Source organism: Branchiostoma lanceolatum, chromosome 13 (assembly GCF_035083965.1).
Source record: "Branchiostoma lanceolatum isolate klBraLanc5 chromosome 13, klBraLanc5.hap2, whole genome shotgun sequence".
In the NCBI taxonomy this organism is placed as follows: Eukaryota; Metazoa; Chordata; class Leptocardii; order Amphioxiformes; family Branchiostomatidae; genus Branchiostoma; species Branchiostoma lanceolatum.
The window spans coordinates 5,954,700-5,978,569 of record NC_089734.1 but is presented as its reverse complement, the minus strand read 5'-3'; the positions used below and the strand labels follow the sequence as shown (position 1 = coordinate 5,978,569).

The 23,870-nt window shown below is 41.8% G+C and overlaps 2 protein-coding genes across 2 annotated transcripts; both read left to right on the top strand.

The window, feature by feature from the left end:
* The first annotated feature begins 2,219 nt into the window (after nucleotides 1-2,219).
* Nucleotides 2,220-21,458, top strand: LOC136447171 (integrin alpha-8-like). Its single transcript, XM_066445869.1, has 29 exons — nucleotides 2,220-2,541; nucleotides 7,013-7,131; nucleotides 7,653-7,756; nucleotides 8,324-8,444; nucleotides 8,563-8,636; nucleotides 8,820-8,868; nucleotides 9,106-9,189; nucleotides 9,579-9,626; nucleotides 9,800-9,843; nucleotides 10,369-10,475; nucleotides 11,035-11,149; nucleotides 11,947-12,049; nucleotides 12,232-12,329; nucleotides 12,482-12,572; nucleotides 12,810-12,855; nucleotides 13,454-13,558; nucleotides 13,815-13,870; nucleotides 13,987-14,126; nucleotides 14,595-14,717; nucleotides 14,979-15,046; nucleotides 15,841-15,988; nucleotides 16,738-16,815; nucleotides 17,111-17,190; nucleotides 17,561-17,650; nucleotides 18,104-18,218; nucleotides 18,751-18,927; nucleotides 19,479-19,589; nucleotides 20,341-20,448; nucleotides 21,339-21,458. The coding sequence occupies exons 1-29, from the start codon at nucleotides 2,366-2,368 to the stop codon at nucleotides 21,456-21,458; spliced, it is 2,898 nt and encodes a 965-aa protein (XP_066301966.1). The 5' UTR covers nucleotides 2,220-2,365.
* Nucleotides 21,459-21,931: 473 nt separating this feature from the next.
* Nucleotides 21,932-23,427, top strand: LOC136447897 (integrin alpha-2-like). Its single transcript, XM_066447020.1, has 2 exons — nucleotides 21,932-22,358; nucleotides 22,906-23,427. Exons 1-2 carry the CDS (start codon nucleotides 22,311-22,313, stop codon nucleotides 23,095-23,097), a joined length of 240 nt encoding a protein of 79 aa, XP_066303117.1. The 5' UTR covers nucleotides 21,932-22,310; the 3' UTR covers nucleotides 23,098-23,427.
* Nucleotides 23,428-23,870: the final 443 nt, after the last annotated feature.

The window sequence follows — 23,870 nt, the reverse complement described above, 5'->3', positions numbered from 1 at the left end:
GTGTATCGGTCTATTTGCCGAAGAGGCTCCGTACCATTTAAGGTTTAAGTAGTAAGTGTCCCGTGTCGTCATGACTGACTAACTAGGTTAAGCGGAAAAGAGGCGTGTCATCAGATATCACGCACGAGGACATGTCTATATCTCCGTGGGGGAGATGTAATTACCGACCGCAAACGGCATGTTCCGGAATGGCTCCGCCCACAGACAGGTAGCTTCGCCATTGAGGCCATGTTGATTTGATTATATTTGCTAGACATTGCCGTCGAGCCAAGCAGGAAATATTGTCTGACGTCCTCCTATGAAAACCAAGAGCCCGAGTGCATTGCAGAAGGTTTACTTTTACTGACAATTTAATCAAATATGAACACTTTGAAAGAAATGTTGCTGGATGGCAAATATGTACTTCTTGTTTGGTCCCGGCTGATACAGGCCGATATATGAATGACATCCTCTGGAAAAGTGATGCGAGCGTGTGAGACAAAAAAAGTTGGACCCGAAAAATAGTTGCCTTCAGTATGAAATCTATGTGGTCAGGAAGAACGTTGCCAATCTACGACATAAGTATTCGTGTTCCGAAATATCTTTATGCATATCTTTGCTCATTCTGTAGCTGCTTCGCACGAGTTACAGTATGCTAGAAAACGTGTTTTTAGAATTGTCGAAAATTGGTGCGCGCATAGATGTCATCCATATAATCAAATCAACATGGCCCTACCTCAACCGCAAACGGCATGAGCCGGAATGACCCCGCCCACAGACAGGTAACTGGACTGACGTGTAAGATAAGGGATACCACCTGTTGACGATACTAGCCTGGATACCAGACCCTTCGCGCCAGACGATAACTACTCTCCAAGCAGAGGAGTGGGTCCGCCAGGTTTTTGACGTGTTTTTAGGCGTTTTTGTCGGGCTTTCTACTTTGTCATGTTTTTTTTTTCCAGCCAACCTGGTTGAAAGCCCGACAAAAACGCCTAAAAACACGTCAACAACCTGCCGGACCCACTCCTCTGCTTGGAGAGTAACGATAACCGCTTTTTGGCCTTGGGAGCACATCATACGCGATATAGAATTTGCACCCAGTCTCCCTAGCATGGCGCCCGATCTCTGATATGTATCGCGAGAGATAAGTTAAGTAGGGGCCGTGTGCTAACTGTGGTAGCGGGGCAATATGCTTCCCCGGCCGACGGATTAGCGACTGTGGCGTGGTACCGGTGGTCTGGTACTCTGGCTAAGACGATACCGTTGTATTAATATATCTCTGGACTGCGGCACGCTGGCGACCTCGCAGCAGCCGATTTGACACAGCACTCAACGAATTTCGCTGATAAAAAAGAATCTTTTTACGCTTTATGTGTTTTGTTGTCTTTTTAGTCACACGTGTACGTTTTGCATGATATTCCCATTGTAAAGACAAAGGGTAACACAACTCTAATCTAGGTCGCAGTGAGGCTGCCAACATACCGCAGTCCAGTGAGATACTGACAATGTCCGCCCAGTCAAATGTTACACCTCCTTGCCACTGCGGCCGATAAGTGACCAAAGATTTGACGGTACCACGAATTTTTCAAACGTATTGTGCGTTTTGTTGTCTTTTACATCGTGGATCGTATTTATATTATCAAGGAGGCTGATATCATATATACAATAAAACTAAGGGTCAGACACATTCAATTTTGCTCGCTGACGGGTCGCCCTGGGGGTGGGGGCGATGGTGAATAGTCATACAGTTATGACGCTATGTAGTGACGGTGGCAGTATGTTGAATGGCAACCTTACGTTTCTTTTTACACGATTCAAAACGTGTTGATCGGATAACAGCCAAAGCGTTCCATGTGTGCGGTAACTTCTGTAGTTCCACTAAATTACACTAGATGGTGCTGTATTCACAACTTAGTATTTCTGCGAAAGTCAAATATGTATCAAGTTTTCATGTAATGGTATGTACTGTTATCAAGAAGATAGAAACTAATATAGATTTGGGTATATTCTGTCAAGGGGGATTTTTTAAAGTCTTATCATACTAAAATTGACGGTCTTTTATAGCGACGATTAACACAAAAGCATACTGTCTGATCCTCAAAAAAAAAAGGTGCACATGGTTGATAGAGATACACGGTATCGGCTTGCTTGGTGATTCACTAATGCATCTAACAGGTGTTATCCGTCCCTGGTACATGCGCCCCTGTGAACTTGTTATCATAACGAACCGCCCCCCCCTCCCCATGTGATCACGGTGAACCTTACAGGAAGTGGTGCCAGTCCGGGCTCCCATGTTGCCCCGGTCCGCTAAAAACTGCCTACATCACAACATTTCCTCTCTCTGCAACCGTCATTCACACTTCTCCATCGTTCACAACTTGACAAAATGGCCGCGCAACGCTTCAGCTATTGCACAGGAATTCTCTTCTTCTTCGTGGCAGTTTTGGTCGACATTGCAACTGGTTTTAACATTGATACACGAACGCCGATAGTTCGCCGGGGCCCTTACGGGAGTTATTTTGGCTTCAGTGTGGATTTGCACCGGGAAGGGGACAAGACTTGGTAAGTTGACAAAATTCATATTTAATGTCGAATTGCACAACTTACTATGTAAGTAGGAGGAGTGTGTGAATGTCAATAACAATCGTGTTGTTCACAAATACCGAATGGCTTTCAGAAAATGCCATAGCAACAACATATTTTGTCAAATTGGTTGTTGCCGTGACACTAAATTCATGCGTAGCTATGATCACGACATTTTTAATGTGCTAAATTTTGATTTCAAATATCAAACAGCTGTATGAAAATGTTAGGTTATGACCTGTACACGTTTTGTAAAAATAGATGGACAACTGTTAAAGCATACGGCCCATCTGTCGGGTGAGTCAGAGAGTTAAACGTGGTTCTCATATGCACATTGAGCAACGACCTGTTGACAGTCCGTGTGGAGGGAGGTTGCGTGTGACTTCAGAGGAAGTATCCTATATCTGAGCGTCGTGAGGCCTTCTTACATTGACATCGGCACATTTACCGTTACTGATATTGAGCTTGAGTCGTGTTGTCATAACCCTGTCATAGTTTATATCAATTTCATCAGAACTTCAATGTAAACGCCCACTCTGAATTCCCAGGCATCATATGGTATGTGTAGATGACCCAGTTTCTGTGTGACCTTGCAGTGCACTGTAGAACACCGATACTCAGCTCTGGGGGCACCCATACTGCTCTGTCGTCAGATAGACAGACAGACATACAGACGCACACACACACACTTCCTGTCACGTTTGACCAATTGCTGACGGCACGTATCCGCAATGACACGTGTCAATAAAGTCACGTGTCCGTAACTCTCGCGAGTTTACGTTCGGCAGTGATTGGTCATTATTGATCCTGAAGAAGGCGACAGTGGTCGTCGAAAATTCGATCCGTGAATACCTTAGTGTTGGAAAAAAGTTTAGCATTGTATTATGACGCACACACTCATACACACAATTATAACAGAGAGAGAGAGAGAGAGAGAGAGAGAGAGAGAGAGAGAGAGAGAGAGAGAGAGAGAGAGAGAGAGAGAGAGAGAGAGAGAGAGAGAGAGAGAGAGAGAGAGAGAGAGAGAGAGAGAGAGAGCGCCTTGGGTTGATGTGATTATGAATGCAGCGCTAGAATCAAATACGAACACTGAGCAATTCTAACTATAAATTCGTTAGCAAGATTCTTGTTTTAGCACTCATACTTAGCGCTAGAAGCCCCCACACTAGTCTATTAAACATGTTAAATTGAAAGTGACAGTGCGTGGATGGTACCTGGTCGCTCGGGCACATTTGGTCAACGGTGACTCATGTAGTGTCGAGTTTCTCGGACAAACGGAAGCCACGTGTTCGCGAGGAGACGATACAAAACAATGTTTGTCTCTGAACTAACTAAACAATGAAGTCATTGGTCTTTGTAATGTTTACCAAATTGAAGAGACTACCATGGGTATGGGAATCCCCAGCGTGAACTATGAATGGGAGTAGGCTAAGATTAGAAAATTGTGTACTACTCTTGAAACGTTTGTATTCCCTCCAGATTAAAGGAAGGAAGTTTGTAATTATGGGGACACTAGTGCAAGAATCACTCTTAGAAAAACTGTATCCGGTTCGAAAACCTATCATTGTATTACTGTGACAGACTTAAATTTATGTTTATCTATGTAAACCTGTGACACGTTGATTCAAAATGAAAAGCAAGTGTGCATGCTTCACCTTAGTGTTCTCCATGCATTACATAAGCCTTGGCAAGGATGTTGTTTGGTTTGAGTAGGAGCATGAGTTTTTTTGGTTGTAAATAGCGAAGATGGAGCCAGGCTGCGAAAAGATGATGGGTCCACAGAACTTAATGAGAGCCCGCATGCCCTTTTACGCAGAGCGTAATCAGCCCTTTTACTGTTTAATTCCAAGTAATTCGTGACCGGCGACCCCTGAAATTCGAGGTAGAGCGTCATCGGTGCGTATAGGGCGTATTGGGGGCCTGAACTTAGTGTAACGTTAGATGAACATAGCCTACTGATATTAACGTAATGCGTAGCCGATGTCATTCTTAATGTTCATAAGTCTTGCCGGACTCTGTGACTATCTTGGATGTCTAGACCAAAATGGCTAGTCCCACAGACTTTTCCCCTGTCCGTCCTCAATGCTTGTCGTCGGTCGCTCCACACAATCTCGCCTGTCGTCTTATCTTGACCTCCAGACGGAATATCTGAAATCTGATAAAGTTGTGAAGGGTCATCCCCACCGGAAGTGTAATGCACTGTCCCTCTTTTGATGCCTAAAGCCCAATACCCCAACGGAAGTGCAATGCACGGTCCCACTATCGATGTCTAATAGGGGGAGCCATGGAGGGTCATGGTCTTTGTATACTGTAAAAGGCGAAATGTTCGCGGGGATTTTAGTATTTTCGCGGTGGGGAGAAAATGGAGTGTTCGCGGCGATTTTAAGTTCGCGGGGAAAGAGGGAAAAAGACAGCACAAAAATTTCACGGTGGTTTTTAACTGTACCAGTAACTGTGGAAAGTGGTTATGATAAAAAGGGGCTTTCTTTTACATTCTGAGCAAAGTTAGCCTGAGTACCATCCTCCGTAGTGACCGCTGGCTCAATGCTTTTCCGTGGTTAGCAAGCGAAAAGCATTGGGCCAGCGCCCAGTGGTCACTACGAAGGGTGGTAATCAGAGGCTAGAGCACGGTAACATCTAAAAAGAAACAAAATTGGTTTTGTCTTCAGACTTGGCACAAGATACATGTCTCCACTTGGGGGAAATTGTTGCCTTTCTAGTTACAGAGTACCAGCTGTGTAAGTAAGAAATGTCAACATCGTCACACGTCGTTAAACTGTTCTTGGAAAGAGTCCTCCTTGGAGACAGTCACCGTTTGTTTCTTCCGCTCCTTAAAGGCCACTCTGCGTTGGTTATGTGAATGACATCCACGCGTGCATGACTTTTCGCCTGTTCCCAAAAATATCGCGACCATACTGCAAATCGTACAAAGAAGATGTGAAGAAGAACATTTATGCCGTAAAATTGTAAGAAAAAAAAAGAAATAATGGAAAACGGATACTAATGTCGTAGAATACCTCTTCTCCTATCATAAAATGTACTGATTTTGTCGTAAACTTAATGCTTGTCAAACATGCAGAGTTTCTTGTTTGGTTTACCATGTTCTGTGTGTTTACTTATTTGTTCAGCCTTCCTGACCACAGATTTTACAATGAAGGCAACGTTTTTTCGCACACTCGCATCAGTTTTGGGGTGCCCAGAGATGAAATCCATATAATCAAATCAGTATAGCCTAGACAAGAATGACTAATATGGCGTTAGGACACGGCGAAAGGCAGAAGAAAGAGGGATGAAGGTATGAAGGTTTAGAGGATGACAGAAGAAAGAATGTTCGAAGTATGAGATGGAAAAATTCATGGGAAAATATTAAGCGAGATTGAAACCCGAAATGTGAGCTAAAAGAAAGAACAGGGAAGGGGTGGTGTTTGCTTGGGAATCACAAGGAAGAATTTATCCAACTAGACTTTAAACGTGGGAAAAGGTCCGAGTTGGAGTTAAATTCTTGGCACGAGGAATACCTGGCTCTTATCCAAGGGATCTCAATTGTCTGTGTCGGTGCAAATAGACACGGGTATAGATATCGTCTACTGTGTGTGTACTTGGAAAGGGATGTGAATTTCCACAGACAAGGGTCGCTGGAAGAATGCAAAATGTAGCCACTGTGTGGATATTTACGTGCATGCAGAGATGATTATTGTAACAAATTGTTTTACTTACGCTGATCACGTACGACAATATCTGCATTTTCAACATCCCTGAAATATACTGGTGATGCCGAAAGTGCGATTTGCTTTGACAAGTTTTATAAAAAAAATGTGGTCAGAGTATGAAGTATACACACTATTGGTCAAGGTAGAATACTATATTCCAAAGATTTAAAAAAATGGGAAAAAAAGTGACAATGGCCAAAAAACTGTCCCAACTTGTATGGCATATAAATGTAGGCTATCGGAATATACCCCCCCCCCCCACTAGCATTGCAAGAATCGTCCCGCCCTAAGAATGTGCCCCCAGTGAACTCACAGCAGTCAATCTAACACACGGGGGTACTGACCGCCCCGAACTTTGTAGATCCCCGGGAAAACTTCAGTCAACAAACTACTGAACCCTACACAAGACTGCTGTACTCTTTCTGAAGTATAGCAACATCACAGGGGAGGCTTCGTTGATGAGTTAATCGTGATGGGACTGAAAGTTTTGTTCCGAAACAAGAAGCAACAGCCACACACATGCACACACACACACACACACACACACACACACACACACACACACACACACACATACACACACACACACACACACACACACACACACACACACACACACACACACACACACACACACACACACATACGCACGCACGCACGCACACACATACGCACGCACGCACGCACGCGCGCGCGCGCGCGCGAACGTAATTAAACTGTTTTATTCTTATCATTTCCAGGATGCTAGTGGGGGCGCCGAGAGCCCAGACCCGTCAGCCCGGTACGGACCGGCCCGGAGCGGTGTACATGTGTAACATCGACTACAGCAGATGTGTGCAGATTCCGTTCGACACAACCGGTGAGGAAACCTCTTAAAACACATTAGAAATAGATAAAGAATGGCTACTTTTTCCTCATCAACTGTGTCAGGATGCAAACTGTGATTTGGAGGAACTGCCCAGCGCGATGGAGGATATAAGGGATGGAGGAGAAGGGCCATGAGCACCCGTGACACCGCCACGACCAGATGATGATGACTATTGACTCGAAAACACCCTACACATTAGAACCAACATAAAATGAACCCAAACTAGTCTAGAATGATTATAAAAAGATTAGGGTGGGTTACTATAGAAAGGTAGTATCGGCATATGGAATCACCGTCAATGAGAAAAAAGTTTTAACATTATACATATATATATATATGCATGGGCAATCTTGGGCTTGCTCAGTGCCAATGTTGATGACTATGGCCATGTAAAACTAACCTGATATAGACCTAAAAGTACATGTAAATAGTCGTATAGAGGATCATTTTGTTGGCCTCTTAGCTCATGCAATAAACGAATAGTCTTTATTCCCCCCCCCCCACCTCCCCAGGTTCAGACCGACTAGACGGCAGTCTTACTCTGTATAAGGAGGACAAGTCGTTCCAATGGTTCGGTGCCTCCCTCAAGAGCTCGGGACCCAACGGACCAGTAGTGGTAAGTCTAGTATTAAATAAACGTACAAATTTTGTCATAAACGGCATTGGTTGACCTTAAGGGTGGCAGCCCAAGAATCAAGAGGTCCTAGGTTCAAAAGGCTCTAGCAGGTATCAAAGTTGTGCCCTTGGAAAGACGCTTCGCACAAATTTCCGCACTTCACTCCACTAGTGCACCTAGTTTCGGTTAGGGACGTCCTTCGGATAGGACTTTAGAAATAGATGAAGATTCCGTGATTCAGGGGAGCCACACATCGAACACGTTGAAGAAACTTCCACTTTATCGAAAATAGAAGGCGTTCGTCCTTGTTGTAGCTTGTACTTACTAAACATAACTGATATTTGTTTATGTTATTATTACCAAGCATGGATTCTCATTAACTATTTGTGATCATATATTATTGTTTCCCGGTTTTATGTATCTGTTATGTGGTTTCTTATGTGTTTCACTTATTTTGTATATGTGCCATGTTCTTATTTTTCTTTGTTATTTTGAAAATTGATAAAAAGAATGAGAAAAAAACATAACTGATAGAAACCAATATGAATTATTGTTACACTATATTAGGCTTGCGCTCCCCGCTATGTCTACTACACCAAGTACGTCAGGGAACGAGAGCCGATCGGCAGCTGCTTCGTTGCTAGGAGAAACTTCACCTCGTTCCGAGAGTACACTCCGTGCCAGTCAGGTAAGAGTTTTGGTAACCCCCCTCCACCATTTACAACCGAATGCTTTTGTAATAGCTAAGCACTTATGCTAATCTCCTTCTATTGTTTTATTGCTTCATTTTCTTTTGTTTTATACAGCCGAAGAATATGACATTGCGCCATGGCATCGAACTGGATTTTGTCAGGCGGGATTTAGCGTCACATTCACCAGCGTAAGTTTTCGAATCAGAACTTTCGATGCGTTTATGAATCGTGAGCCATATTTACAACATACAGGTCAATCATATTTTGCGAGCTACTCAAAAAGTATATATCTACTTTTGTATCTGCGTTACCACTTCTTGTCAAAAAAATAATTTTATCATCGGAATGCATGTATATTTATCCTTTGTTAGGACGGAAGCAAGATTTTGATCGGTGCAGTTGGAAGCTACAACTGGCAAGGTAGGGCATCTTTGATATCGTTTATAGCTGATATCAATCATTATAATCGCTTTTATACTGATTCATATGCATATCTTTCTATAGGATAGTTATGTTGACATTTGATGTCTGAAACAAAGCATACTGTGAGAAAAGGAGCATACTGTATGCGATGTTTCTGCAAAGCTGTGAAGGTTCTAGCATCTGTGTTTTGATACGACTTTTATAAAAAATTATAAACATTTTGGTCATCTCCAGGACAGGTGTATGCCCAAAGTGTCAGACGTAGCGTGATGCGGCGAACTAATATCGGCCCGAGTAAGGAGAACGACACATATCTGGGTAAGTAGGTCGATACTTATGAATGAAACCCATGTACGGATCCAAATGCGCATCCGCAGGTCAAAGGTGAAGGCCCCGTGTATATAAACTGTCCTTGCCTCGACAGTGCTTTATACATGTCCGGATGTAAATGGCCTCCTTTGGTCGGCTTGTATGATGATGCGCAGACGTATATTTTGTTGATGTCGCGGGGGTCTTTACCTTTGACCCGCGTATGCACAATTGGATCCGTGAAAGGACTTGAAAAATATATACGAATGACAGGAAACAGTAATCAGATTCTTTAACTTATTCTGGCATATCATCTATACATAGATTGAAAGGCAATAACTAAAGCATGTATCAAAAGATTAACCAATATCTTACATCATTGCTGTCTTGCTGTCTAGGGTACTCAACGGCAGTTGGTGAGTTTGACGGCGATTCACTCGAAGAAGGTAAGACACACAACGCAGGGATCAAGGTCCACTTTTCCTTTAGCCTTTTACATCACAAAGATAATGCCTTGTTTCTTATCAACTGAGGTAAGACTATTGCCAAGTCTTTGCTAGTGGTGTTTAGTTATCTAAAGATGTGTTAACAATGTTTATACATTTTGTGCCGTTTACAGAATATGTAGTCGGAGTTCCGAGAGCAAAAATGATGCACGGTTCGGTGAGCTGAATATCCTTCATTCTTTAAGTTGACCCCACTGAAGCGCTATAACAGCATAACAAACCATCTAACCACCCAACTAACGTACTAGAGCTATGTTTCGTCAGAGCTGCACATACCATATTTTTCGGGACTGCGTTGTTCAGCACAGTTGTGCCCCATAATTTGCACTGTGTAAACAGATAAGAATTAATGAATCGTAGTCTACCATTTAGATTTTATTATAGTGTCAATGCATGTATAGTGAGTTTGTGCATTTGGAACCTTCCATGTTTAGCCATACAAAAAGGCGGCCAGTGCTTACGTCATAATCACGTGATCGCAAACATCCTGTCCCCTCGCAGGTTGTTATCCTGAACGCGCAGATGCGTGAGCTGGCTACCCTGGCGGGGAACAGATAGGGTCGTATGCATGCATAGTGCGTTTGTGCCTTAATATTTGGAAACTTCCATGTTTAACCATCCGAAATGGCGGCCATTGCTTACGTCATAATCACGTGATTGGAAACACCCTGCCCCCTCGCAGGTTGTCATCCTGAACGCGCAGATGCGGGAGCTGGCGACCCTGGTGGGGGAGCAGATGGGATCGTACTTCGGCTACTCCGTGTGCGTACAGGACGTCAACGGGGACGGGTGAGTCTCAGGATCTACGTACAGCACGCCATATATGGTGTTGACAGTCACGTGGCAATGACGTCATCCAGCGCCCGCCATATTGTTGGGTTAAACTAAAAGTCAAGGGTATACTTAGTAAAACGTAAACTTATTAGCTATCTTCTAAACTACGCATTATACTGTGCTGGACGTGACGTGACAATGGCGTCATCCAACCGTCGCCATATTCCTGGGTTAAAGTCAAGGATACACCATGTAAAACACCGGCTTATAGACTATATGTAGGTACATAGAACACATTTTCACCCATCGACGTCGGAAGTCATAGAAGCCTCTTTGCGTAGAAGCACAAAGTGTATGACCAGCAAGAATGAAAGATAACGTCAGAATCTGCAAATTTGGCCCGTTTTTCTTCTGAAAATTTGAAATTTGATACATATTAATAAAATAAAGCGTTAATAAATAGATAAATGAATAAAGTGTGATAAGTCGTTTATCACCCAGACTATGAAATGTACAGATTACGCCAGGACCTTTTATATTTATCAAAAGTTTATGATTTGCCTGCAATGTTTAGTGTAGACGACGTGCTTGTCGGGGCGCCCATGTGGACAGACAAGGAGCAGCCGGAGGACGGCTGGGAACGTGGTAGGGTCTACATCTTCCACCAGCTCAGGTCATACGGGTCCAGGGTAAGTCTGGGGGTAATCTCAAGATGTCCATGTTACCAATTGCTTTCGTTAATACTTTCGTCGGGTTGGTAAATGACTGGATGATAAGGTTCTTCACTTCACATCCAAGATATTTGAAACAACAGCCCACGTTTCTTTGACCGTCAGTCTCCTTCCCCAGGGCAATACTGACTGGTTCTATGAGTATATTTGACAATAATTTACGTTTGGGACCGCATTGCTAGCAGCGACACCTACCTTCAGCACAGTGTGGAATAGTACCAGTCAATATTGCAAGCAATTGATGTTTCCCTTGTATCATGTAATATACTTCATATATGTATTCTGTATTACTCTTATTGGATACCGTAGTGTGTAGACTTAACTTTTGTAGAATTCATTAGCATTGTTAATAAGCAAAGACTTATAAGTCCTGATATTTTGTACTACCTACGAACTTGCCATACATTGTACCCGTTACAGTTGTTGTGCAATAAACTTTGAATATTGCCCTGAGGAAGGTGAAAGGCGGAAACTGAAATGTCGACTGTTGGTGTAGATATCTTGGTATAATAAATGAATAAACAAATCTTGCTACAACACGGGCAACCTATTTATACGTGTAGCTAGCTCATGTCGGTTCTAATTTTAAGTGTAAAATTGTGCACGAAAGAAAAGAGGTAGCTATAGAGTACATGTATCAGGAAGTTCTGAATGTTAATGACATAGAGAAGTATATTTTACCAAGTATGCCATATCGTCCAGTCCGTGTTTGGATGTTTTACATTAATGGTTTCCTTGCACTGTTTGTTTCACAGGTTCGGTTCAACATCGCTCCCACACTGATCGGAGAGGGAGCCGGGGAAAGGTTCGGGCTGTCAATGGTTGGACTCGGAGATATCAGCAAGGACGGTTATAACGGTACATTTTTGAAATACCATATTTCAATCAAAGCTAGATAGGATAATGTAAAAATGTATAAGAAAATGTATTGTCTGTAGATCTCTTTTATGTTTCTACGTACATTACGGGGGGGGGGGCGAAGGAAGATGCCATTGGTCGTTTATTGCCGTTGTACTAATCTTGTCCCGTTTGTGTCATAGATGTTGCGATTTCGGCGCCGTATGGTGGAAAGAACTCGGACGGCGCTATCTACATCTACAACGGTTCCCCATATGGATTAAAAACCGAATATTCACAGGTGAGAAATGAAGTTTTGATATTGATGATCTCATATCTGATATAGATAAACATTTTCGTGGAACAGCGATGTTTTATCAAGAGTGCTGATGACAACAAAAGTCTATTATCTGAATGCGCCTTTAATTTTTTTATCTGATATTCTTGTTCCAGAAAATATCGGCGGATGACGTTGTCCCAGGGATCAGTACGTTTGGTTTCTCCATGGCGGCATCAGCAGACATTGACGGCAACCAGTACCAGGGTACGGGTCGGGAACATCTCGATATTAATCGTTGTCATTATATATGATATGTCATGCTTCTACACACTGAAACTATACTCTCAAGTTAAGTCCTTGTGGGAATTTGTAATTCATGGGAGGCATTTAAGTTGAGATCTATTTAATTTCTATGAATATTATATGATACATTGGGCTGTTACAAGTTTTCATTGTCATCCATCTAAATGTTGTTGTTGTTGTTATTTTCATTTGCCACAGACTTGATCGTCGGTGCCCACGCTTCTGATATGGCCATTGTTCTTAGGTATGTGAAATGTGACAAGGCTTTATTCCAAAAAACTTCGTGAAATATCAAATTATGATTATTTATTCATCAAAATGAAACCTGAAAATTAGCGAAATGATTTATATTTATCATATTCTAAAAAATCGCAAAGTTGCTACTCCGGTTCCCCTATACAATGATTCCCGTGTACTGTGATCCCAACCAGAACCAGCACGTCTCCCTTGAAATGGTGCCGCTGGAGAAGACGATTCGGAATGCCCAAAGTGTGTGGGTTTCAGATTCGCAACCTGTCATCCACCCTAAAGAAATCCGCGCGAATGCAACCGTGTCAACCCTCCTCACTTAGGTGTTGGAACTGACACGGTCATCTTACTCGAATATATCTGTATTTGTATCTGTATATGTATATGTATATGTAACGTTATCTGTATCTGTATCTGAAATGAATAAAGATCACGAGTGATTGTCACACACACACTGTGATCATACTATATGGTCCATATGATAGTTTTATAAGAGATCTCATTTACCTACAACCAAATACACGTGAACCTTTTGATAAGACGCATTTACGCATAACTGAATATTGTAAACCTTAAATTTTCATGTTTTTTAGAACGAGGCCAGTCCTGAGAGTTCACAGCACAGTGACGGTGGAGCCAAAGGTCATTGACCTAGAGAACAAAGTCTGCAAAATGCGAGATGGCACAGCGGTACCATGGTAACTCGTTACTGCATTTTTTACAGGTTTCCGACAGCAGAAACTATATATTTGGTTTAGTTGGCGTCCATGGGCGCCGCCATGTTTTGGGCTCCATTTTTGTTTCTTACCATGCTGAAGGAGAGGCGTAGGATGGGAATGGGTGTCGCCATTTTTTAATGAAAATGTAGTGTTGTAAATCAATTGACTTGATATATCTGCATCATAGTAGATATTTAGTAGATTTTCAGATTCATTTCCTCTTTTTTCTTTTTAGTTTCAACATCACAGAGTGTTTCAAATACGATGGAATCGCAGTCCCACTCAATATAGGTAAATATAAATATTCCATTCCAGTTTCAAACAGTCTAATTTTGTGTTTTAGCGCTAAACACTTCTTGGTTCTACGAGTCTCATACTATTTTTTGACGATGATTTTTGTCTTTCAGAACTTCAGTACGAGACCGTTTTGGACAAGATGAGGTTTTCTAACTCCCGGGCGGATTTCTTGGGCCGCACGGATGTTATCAAACTGATTCGACTCACACAGGGAGTGCGCAAGTGCGAAAAATCACAGGCTTACATCCGGGTGATTAATTTGTACTCTCCTTGATTTGAAAATCAAGGGAAATATTCAATTTATCGCGTAAAAAATTAGCAATACTGATCAGTTCTCGTCTAAGTAGTCAATTCCAGACTTGCTTGTAGATGCTTGTACAAGACTAAAGCAAATATCTCATAGCTCTCAATAAAAAGCTCTCGATTTCTTAGTTGATTAACTGATGGCTTTATGTTATACACAGCAGAATATACAGGTTATAAGCGTTGGAAGTTGGGAATATGTAGCAACAAACGTTAGCTTTGTATAACAATTTATGTTCTATTTTCCGATGGTACGTTGAAATGACCCCTGACCTCCTCCCTTGAACTCTTGAAAAACGGCCTCGGCCGAATGAGTGTATGTTTTGCATACTTTCAAGGTTAAATAAAGGTTGAAAAAAAAAAAAAAAAAAAACACAATAAATTCAATGTCTGATTCTTTTCTTTCTCCCCATAGCCTGATCTCCGAGACAAGTTGACGCCCATCGAGGTGGCCGTCACGCACAGCCTGGATGACCGGCCAGGCGTGGTGCTTCCTCCCATCCTGGACCATCATGCATGGCACACAGTTTCTGATCAGGTTCGTAACGCTGCCTAGCGGTTTAAAACCAAACTGCAGCTTATTTTCTTGCCGTATTTATACTTCATGGTCGAGAGTGAACCAGAGTGCACAAAATGGAGTTACTGTAGTAAATTGTGCTAACTTTGTCGATTCACGAATTTCATTTCATTTCATAAGCAACCTTAAAATGTGTATTTCTTGTTGATACAAGTAAAACAAATATCACTTAATAGTGCATGTAGTGCCCGTTTGATAATTTCTGTCTTTTCAACATTTCAGACGAATATCCTGAAGGAGTGCGGTAGAGACAACATTTGTGACACGGACCTTAGAATAACCGTTTCTAGGTAGGCACTCAAGACTAATATAGGCCACTAGATATTCTTTTATAATTTCTGACATGTACATAATGTACATGTGCACAATACATCAACACGTCTTCTCTTCTATTTGTCTACATTTAAACTCCTGTGTCGGTATGTTACGATATCGCAATGAAGTACCACGACGTTATCCTTATTTTTTGTTTAAATCGGTTAATTTGGAGACATTTTGCATGATACAAAGATAAAAATATCATTGAAACAAGGTACATGAAAATGCTTAGGCACTGTAAACATTTGAATGTGTGCTACTTAGTGACCCCTCACCAACTGGGTTTTCATTCTTCTGTTGTTTTCTAATCATCATTATCATATCGGCCGGCTTGCCGGGACCAAGGCAACTCTCTCCCTCCAAACGACACAGTTCACCATTCAATGACTAAGTGCTATATGTCTTCAGCCCTCCCCCTACATCCCCAGCAAGTTGGTCAATGTAGGTCCGTCGGGGTCGCCCGACACAGGATTGTCCATGTGTTGGTGTCCATAGCAAGAGTTCACTTACAAGTTCATCTCTGTTTCTGCAGCAATGCCCTTTGAAAATTAAAACCTAACCCTTCTCTCTCGTATGTTTTCTACCAATACAAAAATAGAAATATAATTGAAACAAGGTAAGTTAGATGAGAATGCTTAGGGACTGTGAACATTTGAGTTAGTCAGGAGTCTAAGCTAACAAGGCTGGACTCCAGGCTACATTTGAGTGTGTGCTACGCAGTACTCCTCTCCATCTGGGCCGTCATTCTTCTGTTGTTTTCTACCAGTGAGAGAAAAGACATCCTGATCGGGACTCCGTACGACTTCATCATGCACATCGAGGTGTGGAACGCCGGGGAGGGCGCGTACGAAGCCGTCATGACCATGGACGTGCCTGGTGAAGTGGACTACATCGGATTTCACAAGAAGTCTAAGGTACTCTGTTTAAGCGCCATCTAGAGGTTCAGACGCGCATTGCAGTCAAATGTTGTTTACCTTATCCTGAAGGATGGGCTTGTCTGGCGAAGTGGACTACATCGGATTTCACAAGAAGTCTAAGGTACATGAACTATGATAAAGCGTCACCTAGCAGTTCAGAAGTGTATTGCAGTTAGAAGTACTGTTTGCCTTGACTTGTCTTGTTAGCCCTGATACCCCTGGACGATGAACATGTCTGACGAAGTGACCTACATCAGATTTCACCAGGAGTCTAAGGTACTATGATAAAGCGCCACCTAGAGGTTCAGACGCGTATTGCAGTTTAATATTGTTTCCCTTATTATGATGGTCCTATTAATGAAATAATACATCAGAACGATGGACGTGTCTTTTATCTGACGAAGACGGATTTCATCGATTTTCAAAAGATAAAATGTACCATGTTAAAGCGGCACCTAGCAGTTAAGAAGTGTATTGCATTAAAAATGCTCTCTTATTCTGTTGATCTTAATGCCCGAGTCTCTGGCGATTTTCAAGTTCCGCGACTTTACGGCAATCAACAAATACTGCCTGACGACTGTGTGACAAGGGCTTAAACTTAGGACAGCTTTGAACTGGCTAGGCTAAATTTAAATCTATTCCAATAGTCTTCAACGCGGATAAATGTTTGTTAACATTATCTATATCTCTACGTAAGGATCTATTTGCTAATCAGTACGTATTTTGACTGTATGTTTTTTTTTCAGGATGCCCAAGTCTCTTGTACCAACGACTTCGGCGCCGTGAAATGTGAACTAGGAAACCCCATGGAAGCGAATGAAACGGTTAGGAAAAAAAGATTTAGCATATTGATATCTCCACTACTGATACTCTGGCTTGCCAACCACCTTCTTGAATTGTTAAAAAATTGTATTAAAGATGATAGCATATTAGATCAGGCATCAGCCTAATATGTTGAAAAGAGATGTACTTGCATATATCTGAATTGTGTAACAATTTTAGTATGAAAATAACAAGAGGGTGTACTGTGGCTAGATACAAATTATGCTAATGTTTGAAAGTCAAGTTTATTTTCTTGCCACAAGGGGTAAATTTGCTTGAATGTTTTCTTTCAAACAGATCGGCATATATCTGAGGTTGTCCGTGTCTCGCCTGAGTGGTATGAATGACTCGATCTCGTTCGTCGTTCAAGCAAACAGGTGAGTTTACATCTTTGAATATATCACTTGTTCACGATGCTTTGAAACTTTGTAGTGAATAATGATTTATGACTCCCGTGAAAACGGGGGTATTGTGAATCAGTTGGTATGTTTGTTTGTTTGTAGCCGTGTGTTTCCGCAGTTATTTTCAGCAATAAGCATTTGAATACTAGGCACGTCGTGGTCACCTTCAGGAAGTTAGGCCAAAGGTGCCAGAAAGATCCCAGAAAAATGACAGGAATTTCAATTTGCTGTGTTGGGTCCATGAGTTTGTTTTATTCAAAATATATATTTTGTTGATGGTTTTGTAGAGTTTAACTTTTCAAATTCTTAGGTTTTCTTAATTTTATTTGTCCATTTGTTTCTGCAGTTCCAATGTCGAAGACCAGAACACGAATTTTGACAACGAGGCTATTCTGACGTTACCTGTTCGTGCCTTCGCGAATGTTGGACTCCGTGGGTATGTAATTAGTATTGTTCGCAATTTGATGTGCCAACATATTTTGCATTTCCTTAGTTCTAGCCATATTCTATCCTTAAGACTCTAGTGTCTAACTTGCACGGATCAAAGCCCCTTTTCACATGGTTCATATCTGCAACGGTACTTTGTCTATGATAATCCCTCACCACTTTATATCTCAGTCTAAGCAATAATTTGCTGTCTTGAAAAACTCTCCATGTTTTGTAGGAGAGGAAAGCTACACAATGTCTTTATATCTGATTACGTAATTAATACAGTAAAATACACCATTTCGTTATTCTCCAAGCAGAGGTTTCGGTCGAGTGGGGTAGGAGTGTCCGGGATTTTTTACGTTCCTCTTCCGGACACTCCTACCCCACTCGACCGAAACCTCTGCTTTGAGAATACCATTTCGTTACATTTGACCCAATGGTTGATTTTCCTTCTTTACAGCGTTTCCATCCCTGAACAAGTCATTGTGAAGATGAAGACGGAACAAAAGACCGACGAGAGCGGCCTGGTAACGGCGCCCCATCCGTCTCAACCCGAGTTCACTCACATTTATGAGGTAAAACTGAACATTTAACAAACATGGGAGGTGCACATGTACGCAATGCACAAAAGTACACTTGGAACGCATTTTATTGTGTCAGCCTTCGCGAGAAGGAAACATATCATTTTGCACCGTTTCTTCTTCCTCTTTTTCTTCTTCCGTTCCAAACAAATAAGGTCAATGACCTTGACGTCAGACCAGACGGCTGTTACCATGGTTATTGGAGGTGTAGCAGACACCCTGTGGTGTTTGATTACATTATGTAGCAAGTGGCAGGACAGTGCTAGAGGGGCTGGTCACCATGTATATGAATGTGTTTGAGTAGGAATGAGCAAAGAATTAGTTTGCTGCATTTTCATGCCAAAGTCCTATCGTAGATAACACAATAGTCTCTTCAATGCACCAAAACACACACATTTGACTTAGACTTATCATTAGACGTATTTCTATATTCAATTTTGATATATTCTTAAGCACAAATATACATGTAGTCATATATTCTATCATATTTCTGTTACAAAGATCATATGTGTTTGCTATTTTTCAGATTTTAAGTACAGGTCCAAGCACAATAGGAAAGTCGGAGCTCAAAGTGTACTTCCCAGTGAAAACGGTAGAGGGCGATGGCTTCATCACGCTGGGAAACATCACTGTGGAAGGGGACGGGCAGTGTCTGGTGACCCGGATGTTGGGCTTGTCTGAGTTTAACATAACATCTGTCCAGGTAGGTTTCAGGGTATCATACATCCGAAAGTTTAGAACTTAAGTTTATTTGTCTGTTGTTGTTTTTTGTTGCTGTTTTTTTGTATCGCATTCCCAGTTCAGATTTATTTGATCCGGTAAACCGCCGCATGGCATAACACACCAGGTTTGTGCTGAAAAGTACAAGTTACATATTTATTTGATCCACTCACACTCTTATCAATAAGTGTGGTAGGTTCTTTGACGTGACTCTCCTCAAACACGGGACCTCCATTTAACGTCCTATCTGAGGGACGTCCCTAACCGAAGCTAAGTATCCATTTACACCTGAGTCGAGCGAGGAAATTTCCCAAGGGCACAACATCGGGACCTGTCACGGATTCAAACTCAGACCTCCGGGTTCTGAGTCAACAACGCTTAGTAAACCACAAGGTCTTCGTGGCAACCTTTAAATGCAAGCTAGAAGATCTGCTCTTGTAAAGAACAAGGGTTGTTTTTTTAACTGAAAATGCCATGCGTTGGTTTCATAAACCTTGCTGAATCTTACAAAGCTGGCTCACTTTCTTTTCCTAGGTTGGGCAGCTTTCGGCCACAGGGCCACCTATCGAAATGGAGAAACAACGACAGGAGGGCCAGACGAGAAAACGTCGCCAAGTCTCCAAAACTGCGGTTCGAGAGCAACTGGTGAGACTCGTTAGCTTGGTGTCCAAATCTACTATAGTCTCTTTTGTCCTCTCCGCAATATGGCTAGAGACTCGTACTTTGTATCTAAACATGACAACCGCCTATAAGAAATTCATAGAACTGTGATACATTGAAGGACTCATGTTCTAAGCTACTTGCAGTAGCTTTATTAGTTTTATAAGTACACGTACTTACATGTGCCGTGAATATATATCAACGTAGAGATTGCGATCTGGTAGAATCGCCTACTCTACTGGCAGAGCTAGAGATCTCGATCAAGATGTTTTGAATATATGAGGGTGTTTTCCCCTTATAAATCCTAGATTTCAGGTCAATCAATTGATATAAAGTGACATGTATCCACGTAAAAAGTTATGACTGTCTGTTAAAGAAATATCTTTAAATTTACAGACAGCGATCGGGATCTCAAGCGGGAGAATCGCCGGTTTTGCTAGATTGCAATTTCAACCATGAAATATACATGTATTTGATCAATGAATTTAGGACTGTCTCTCTCTGTGTATCTGCTTGTCTGTTTGTTTTGTATGTCTGTCTGTTTGTGTGTTAACCTATGTGAAGGAGTGAGTGAAGGAGTGAAGTCTGTCGGCCATCTCTGATTACATCTGTTATCACCATTAGCTATTACTCTCCCCAAAAGGATAACATACTCCATAACGCAAACTCGCATGGCATAAGGTTAAGATTGAACTCTCGTACCAGCTCTTTTTTGTTTTGATGTCCACACTTTCAGGACTGTACCACGGCCAGGTGTATGCTGATCACGTGCATATTCGGTCCGCTGAAGAGAAACAGCATCGCTATCGTGCGACTCAACTCCCTTTTACGTCTCAGCAGTCACGTAAGCAAGTCCATATCTCTATCTTTCTACTTCCCGGCCTTAAAAGCAGTCTACTCAATCGCATTTCTTTCCTTCCGGCCATGTCATCCCTTGACACGTCTTTTAAGTGCCGGATGCGTCAACATGTGTCACCTTTTCATTTCTTTCTTGTATTCTTAAAAGGAAACAGCATACCTCGTGTAAATTCCTCCCTAACATCTTTTCAAGGCCTTCGATGTTCATTCGGAGTCGACGTCTTTCTTTTCTTTCCCTTTTATGGTTCCATTTAACTTAACTTGAAGTTCACGACTCCACGCTTGTGTGTCATATCTCTTTATATGGCCTTGAGCAGTTTAAAGCGATTCATTTGCATTCCACGTCCATCTTCATTTATTATTTTAGTCTTCTTGCCTTTTAGTCTTCGAAGCTTAATTGAAGGTCACATCTCACGCACGCTTATATGTTTTTCAATTTTTTTTTCCTGGCCTTGAAAAGTTTTAAGTGCAGCATAGGTCAAGGTCTTCTTTTTGAAAGCTTGCACGGTGCAACCGTATTGCCCGATTCGGCGGTTCATGGTTCCAATTGCGCATGCGCAGCTAAATGCATTGTGGGTATTGAAAACACGCCTGAACATTTTAATGCAAACCTAATGACAGAGTCTGGACAATGATGTAAATCTGAGCGTAGTCGAGACAAGAACTGTATATCACGAGTCAGGGGCCTTCACCTTTGACACATTACCCACAGTGCACTTCGTTGCGCATGCGTAGTTAGAACTATGAACCTCATTATACCTATCTTCTATACAACTACTGACAATAATGAATTATGAAAAGATTATAGAGTAGGAAATATGCTGAACTGTTGTCAGTGATTTTATATAGATTTTCTTATGTTTATATTTTATGCAGGATGTTCAGAGAAAAATCATCGAGAGGGACATCGTGTCCACGGGGGTCTTTGAAGTATTGGAGATGCCTTACTACATCCAGCCGGTATCCATGCCAGTGTCCCACGCACAGGTACAATAATACACGTTTACAAGTTCATATACTACAAGGGTGCGGAGAGCGGAGCTTGTGTAGCGGACTAAAGCTAAGAAGGCTGAACTCCAGGCTAGCTTAAGTATTCATACCGATTCGTTTGAAAACTTTTCCATGTTTCACCCTTACTATCACATAGTTCATCACTACATAGGTGGATAAGAAATATGTTTGGGAATAGCGAATCATTGCTTTAGAAACGCATGTGACCTTGGTTACTTTAGGAACGCCATAGACCGCTTATGCCAGATCAACCACCAGAGCCAAATGCTGTCTATCAGACTGGCTCTTTCCATTCACACAGCATTGAATGAATATCGAATCAGAAATGTAATAGCCTTTACTTTCCATGCCAACACATATCAATGTAGACTTGAACTATATTCAGAAATATAGAGTCGTGTCTGAGTTTAGTAAAGCGAGAACACCACTGACAGGCGTATTCCTTGAACTCATACGCTTAAAATCATAACGATTCTTTCAGAAGGTATGAATGAGTCACATGGCTGATCTGTATCAGTACACGTTCATGTTGGGTGAAGTGCTAATGTAAAAAGGTGAATGCAGTTCCATACCCTTGAACTCATACGCTTAAAATCATAACGATTCTTTCCATTCGCACACTGAGTTGGTTCGCCAGTAACCTTCATCTTCCATGTCAACACACATCAATATAGACGTCCAAAACATTTGCACGGTTTGTAGAATGCAGTTATAGCCCTTTCAGTGTGATTACATGGCCCGACCATTCCTGTTCCCCAGATTGTGACACCTATTAACCCTGAGAAGCCGACTGCAGCTAAGAGGTCCGTGCAGACGTGGGTGGTGGTGCTGTCCGTGATGAGCGGGTTGTTGCTGCTCATCCTGGCAGTCCTACTGCTGTGGAAGGTATGAATGAGTCACATGGCTGGTCTGTATCAGTGCACGTTTATGTTGGGTGAAGCGATAATGTAAAAGGTAACGGGAGTTCCATACGTACCCTTTTTGAGGCTGTAGGAGCAGTGGGTTGCTATCTACTGTGTCTATGGCACGGTACTCCTCTCCTTCCACCGCCTTTAACATCCCCAATCAAAATCAAGTCATGCATTTTTAAACCTGGGTGGAGTGAGGAAAGACGTGTAAAGTGCCTTTCCCAAGGAGAAATACGAAAGCATATTCACGGTTGCACATATTCGCGGAGGAGAGTTTACTGCAAAAATCGCGAAAATGAAACCATCGCGAGAGTTTGAAAATTTTCAGTATTTCAAAGCAATGGCAATGTCGAAACATGCATCGGCCCGATAGCTATATAGTTTGGAGAGCCAGAATTGGAGCCTATTTCGTCAAGTAAAAAGTATGATCCGAAAAACAAAACTATACCATATTTCTTAGATCGAAATGTTCTGTTATATTTGTTCAACCAGTAGCATGAATATAAACTGTCTTGTCTTTTCAGGCTGGTTTCTTCAAACGGAAGTACAAGCAGCTCATGGACTACAATGGCTACTTGGATCCTGACGATGATGATGACGAAAATGACGTCATCGCCTTTTGCAAGGAACGCTGGGAGCAGCTGGTGTCCGGTTTCATGTCTTGTTGGGACTGGATGGACACAAGACTGACCAATCTTAGGGACCGTTACTACTGATAAACTATTTATCGGGCATGTTTATGAATGTTAAACATCCAGGTAAGTAAATAGAGTGGTACAATTTAAACATTACTACTGGACAAAATAAAAATCGTTTCAACTTAGGAACATTCTTGACGCATCCGTAGGTAAACTTCATTCTTTTCGTTGAAAAAGGGCAGTCGGATGGACGCCCGAAACGTCCAATTTTTATCGTATTTTGTCCAGTAGTAATGTTTAAATTGTACCACTCTATTTATCGGGCATTACGATTGGTCCAAAACAAGCAGTTGTGAAATGACAGTTGAGTAAAGTTAGCAGCCAATTCGGAACGTAGACATTCACTATCAGTTACATGTATCAACTTTGAGAAAAGTCAGCCATTTTTCTTGCATCATATCACAATCTTAATCGCCAACTTCCTACGTAATAGTCAATCTCCGTTTCTTTTACGGCAATGTTACATAACGCAGTGGATTATAGCAAAGCTAGACGAATGGTTAGTTTTATCTTATCTGTTCGGCAATGTTACAGCAGGTTTTATGAAACGTTAGGAGGCGATAAGTAGGATGTTTACGTCTGTGGGGTCAGTCATTAGGAATATTCTGTAAATGTCAACTATAAATCGTACTTCCGTGGCGAAAGTTAGAATTCCGTTTGCTTATACATGTGGGCAATTTTTACTACAATTGTTAGCATGTCACCGAAAGCTGTTTTAATTGTATTCATCATTCAATTTCAAAATTGAAGTTTCAATGTTTACATGGAACAAAATACATTCTATTATAATT

What these genes read in the sequence shown, in the direction of transcription:
- LOC136447171 (XM_066445869.1), top strand. Translation starts at nt 2,366, where the DNA reads ATGGCCGCGCAACGCTTCAGCTATTGCACAGGAATTCTCTTCTTCTTC. An exon ending in GGAGAACGACACATATCTGG is followed by an intron (nt 9,190 to 9,578) that starts GTAAGTAGGTCG and finishes CTTGCTGTCTAG; the next exon opens with GGTACTCAACGGCAGTTGGT. An exon ending in CGCAGTCCCACTCAATATAG is followed by an intron (nt 13,871 to 13,986) that starts GTAAATATAAAT and finishes TTTGTCTTTCAG; the next exon opens with AACTTCAGTACGAGACCGTT.
- LOC136447897 (XM_066447020.1), top strand. Translation starts at nt 22,311, where the DNA reads ATGAGCGGGTTGTTGCTGCTCATCCTGGCAGTCCTACTGCTGTGGAAG. An exon ending in CAGTCCTACTGCTGTGGAAG is followed by an intron (nt 22,359 to 22,905) that starts GTATGAATGAGT and finishes TTGTCTTTTCAG; the next exon opens with GCTGGTTTCTTCAAACGGAA.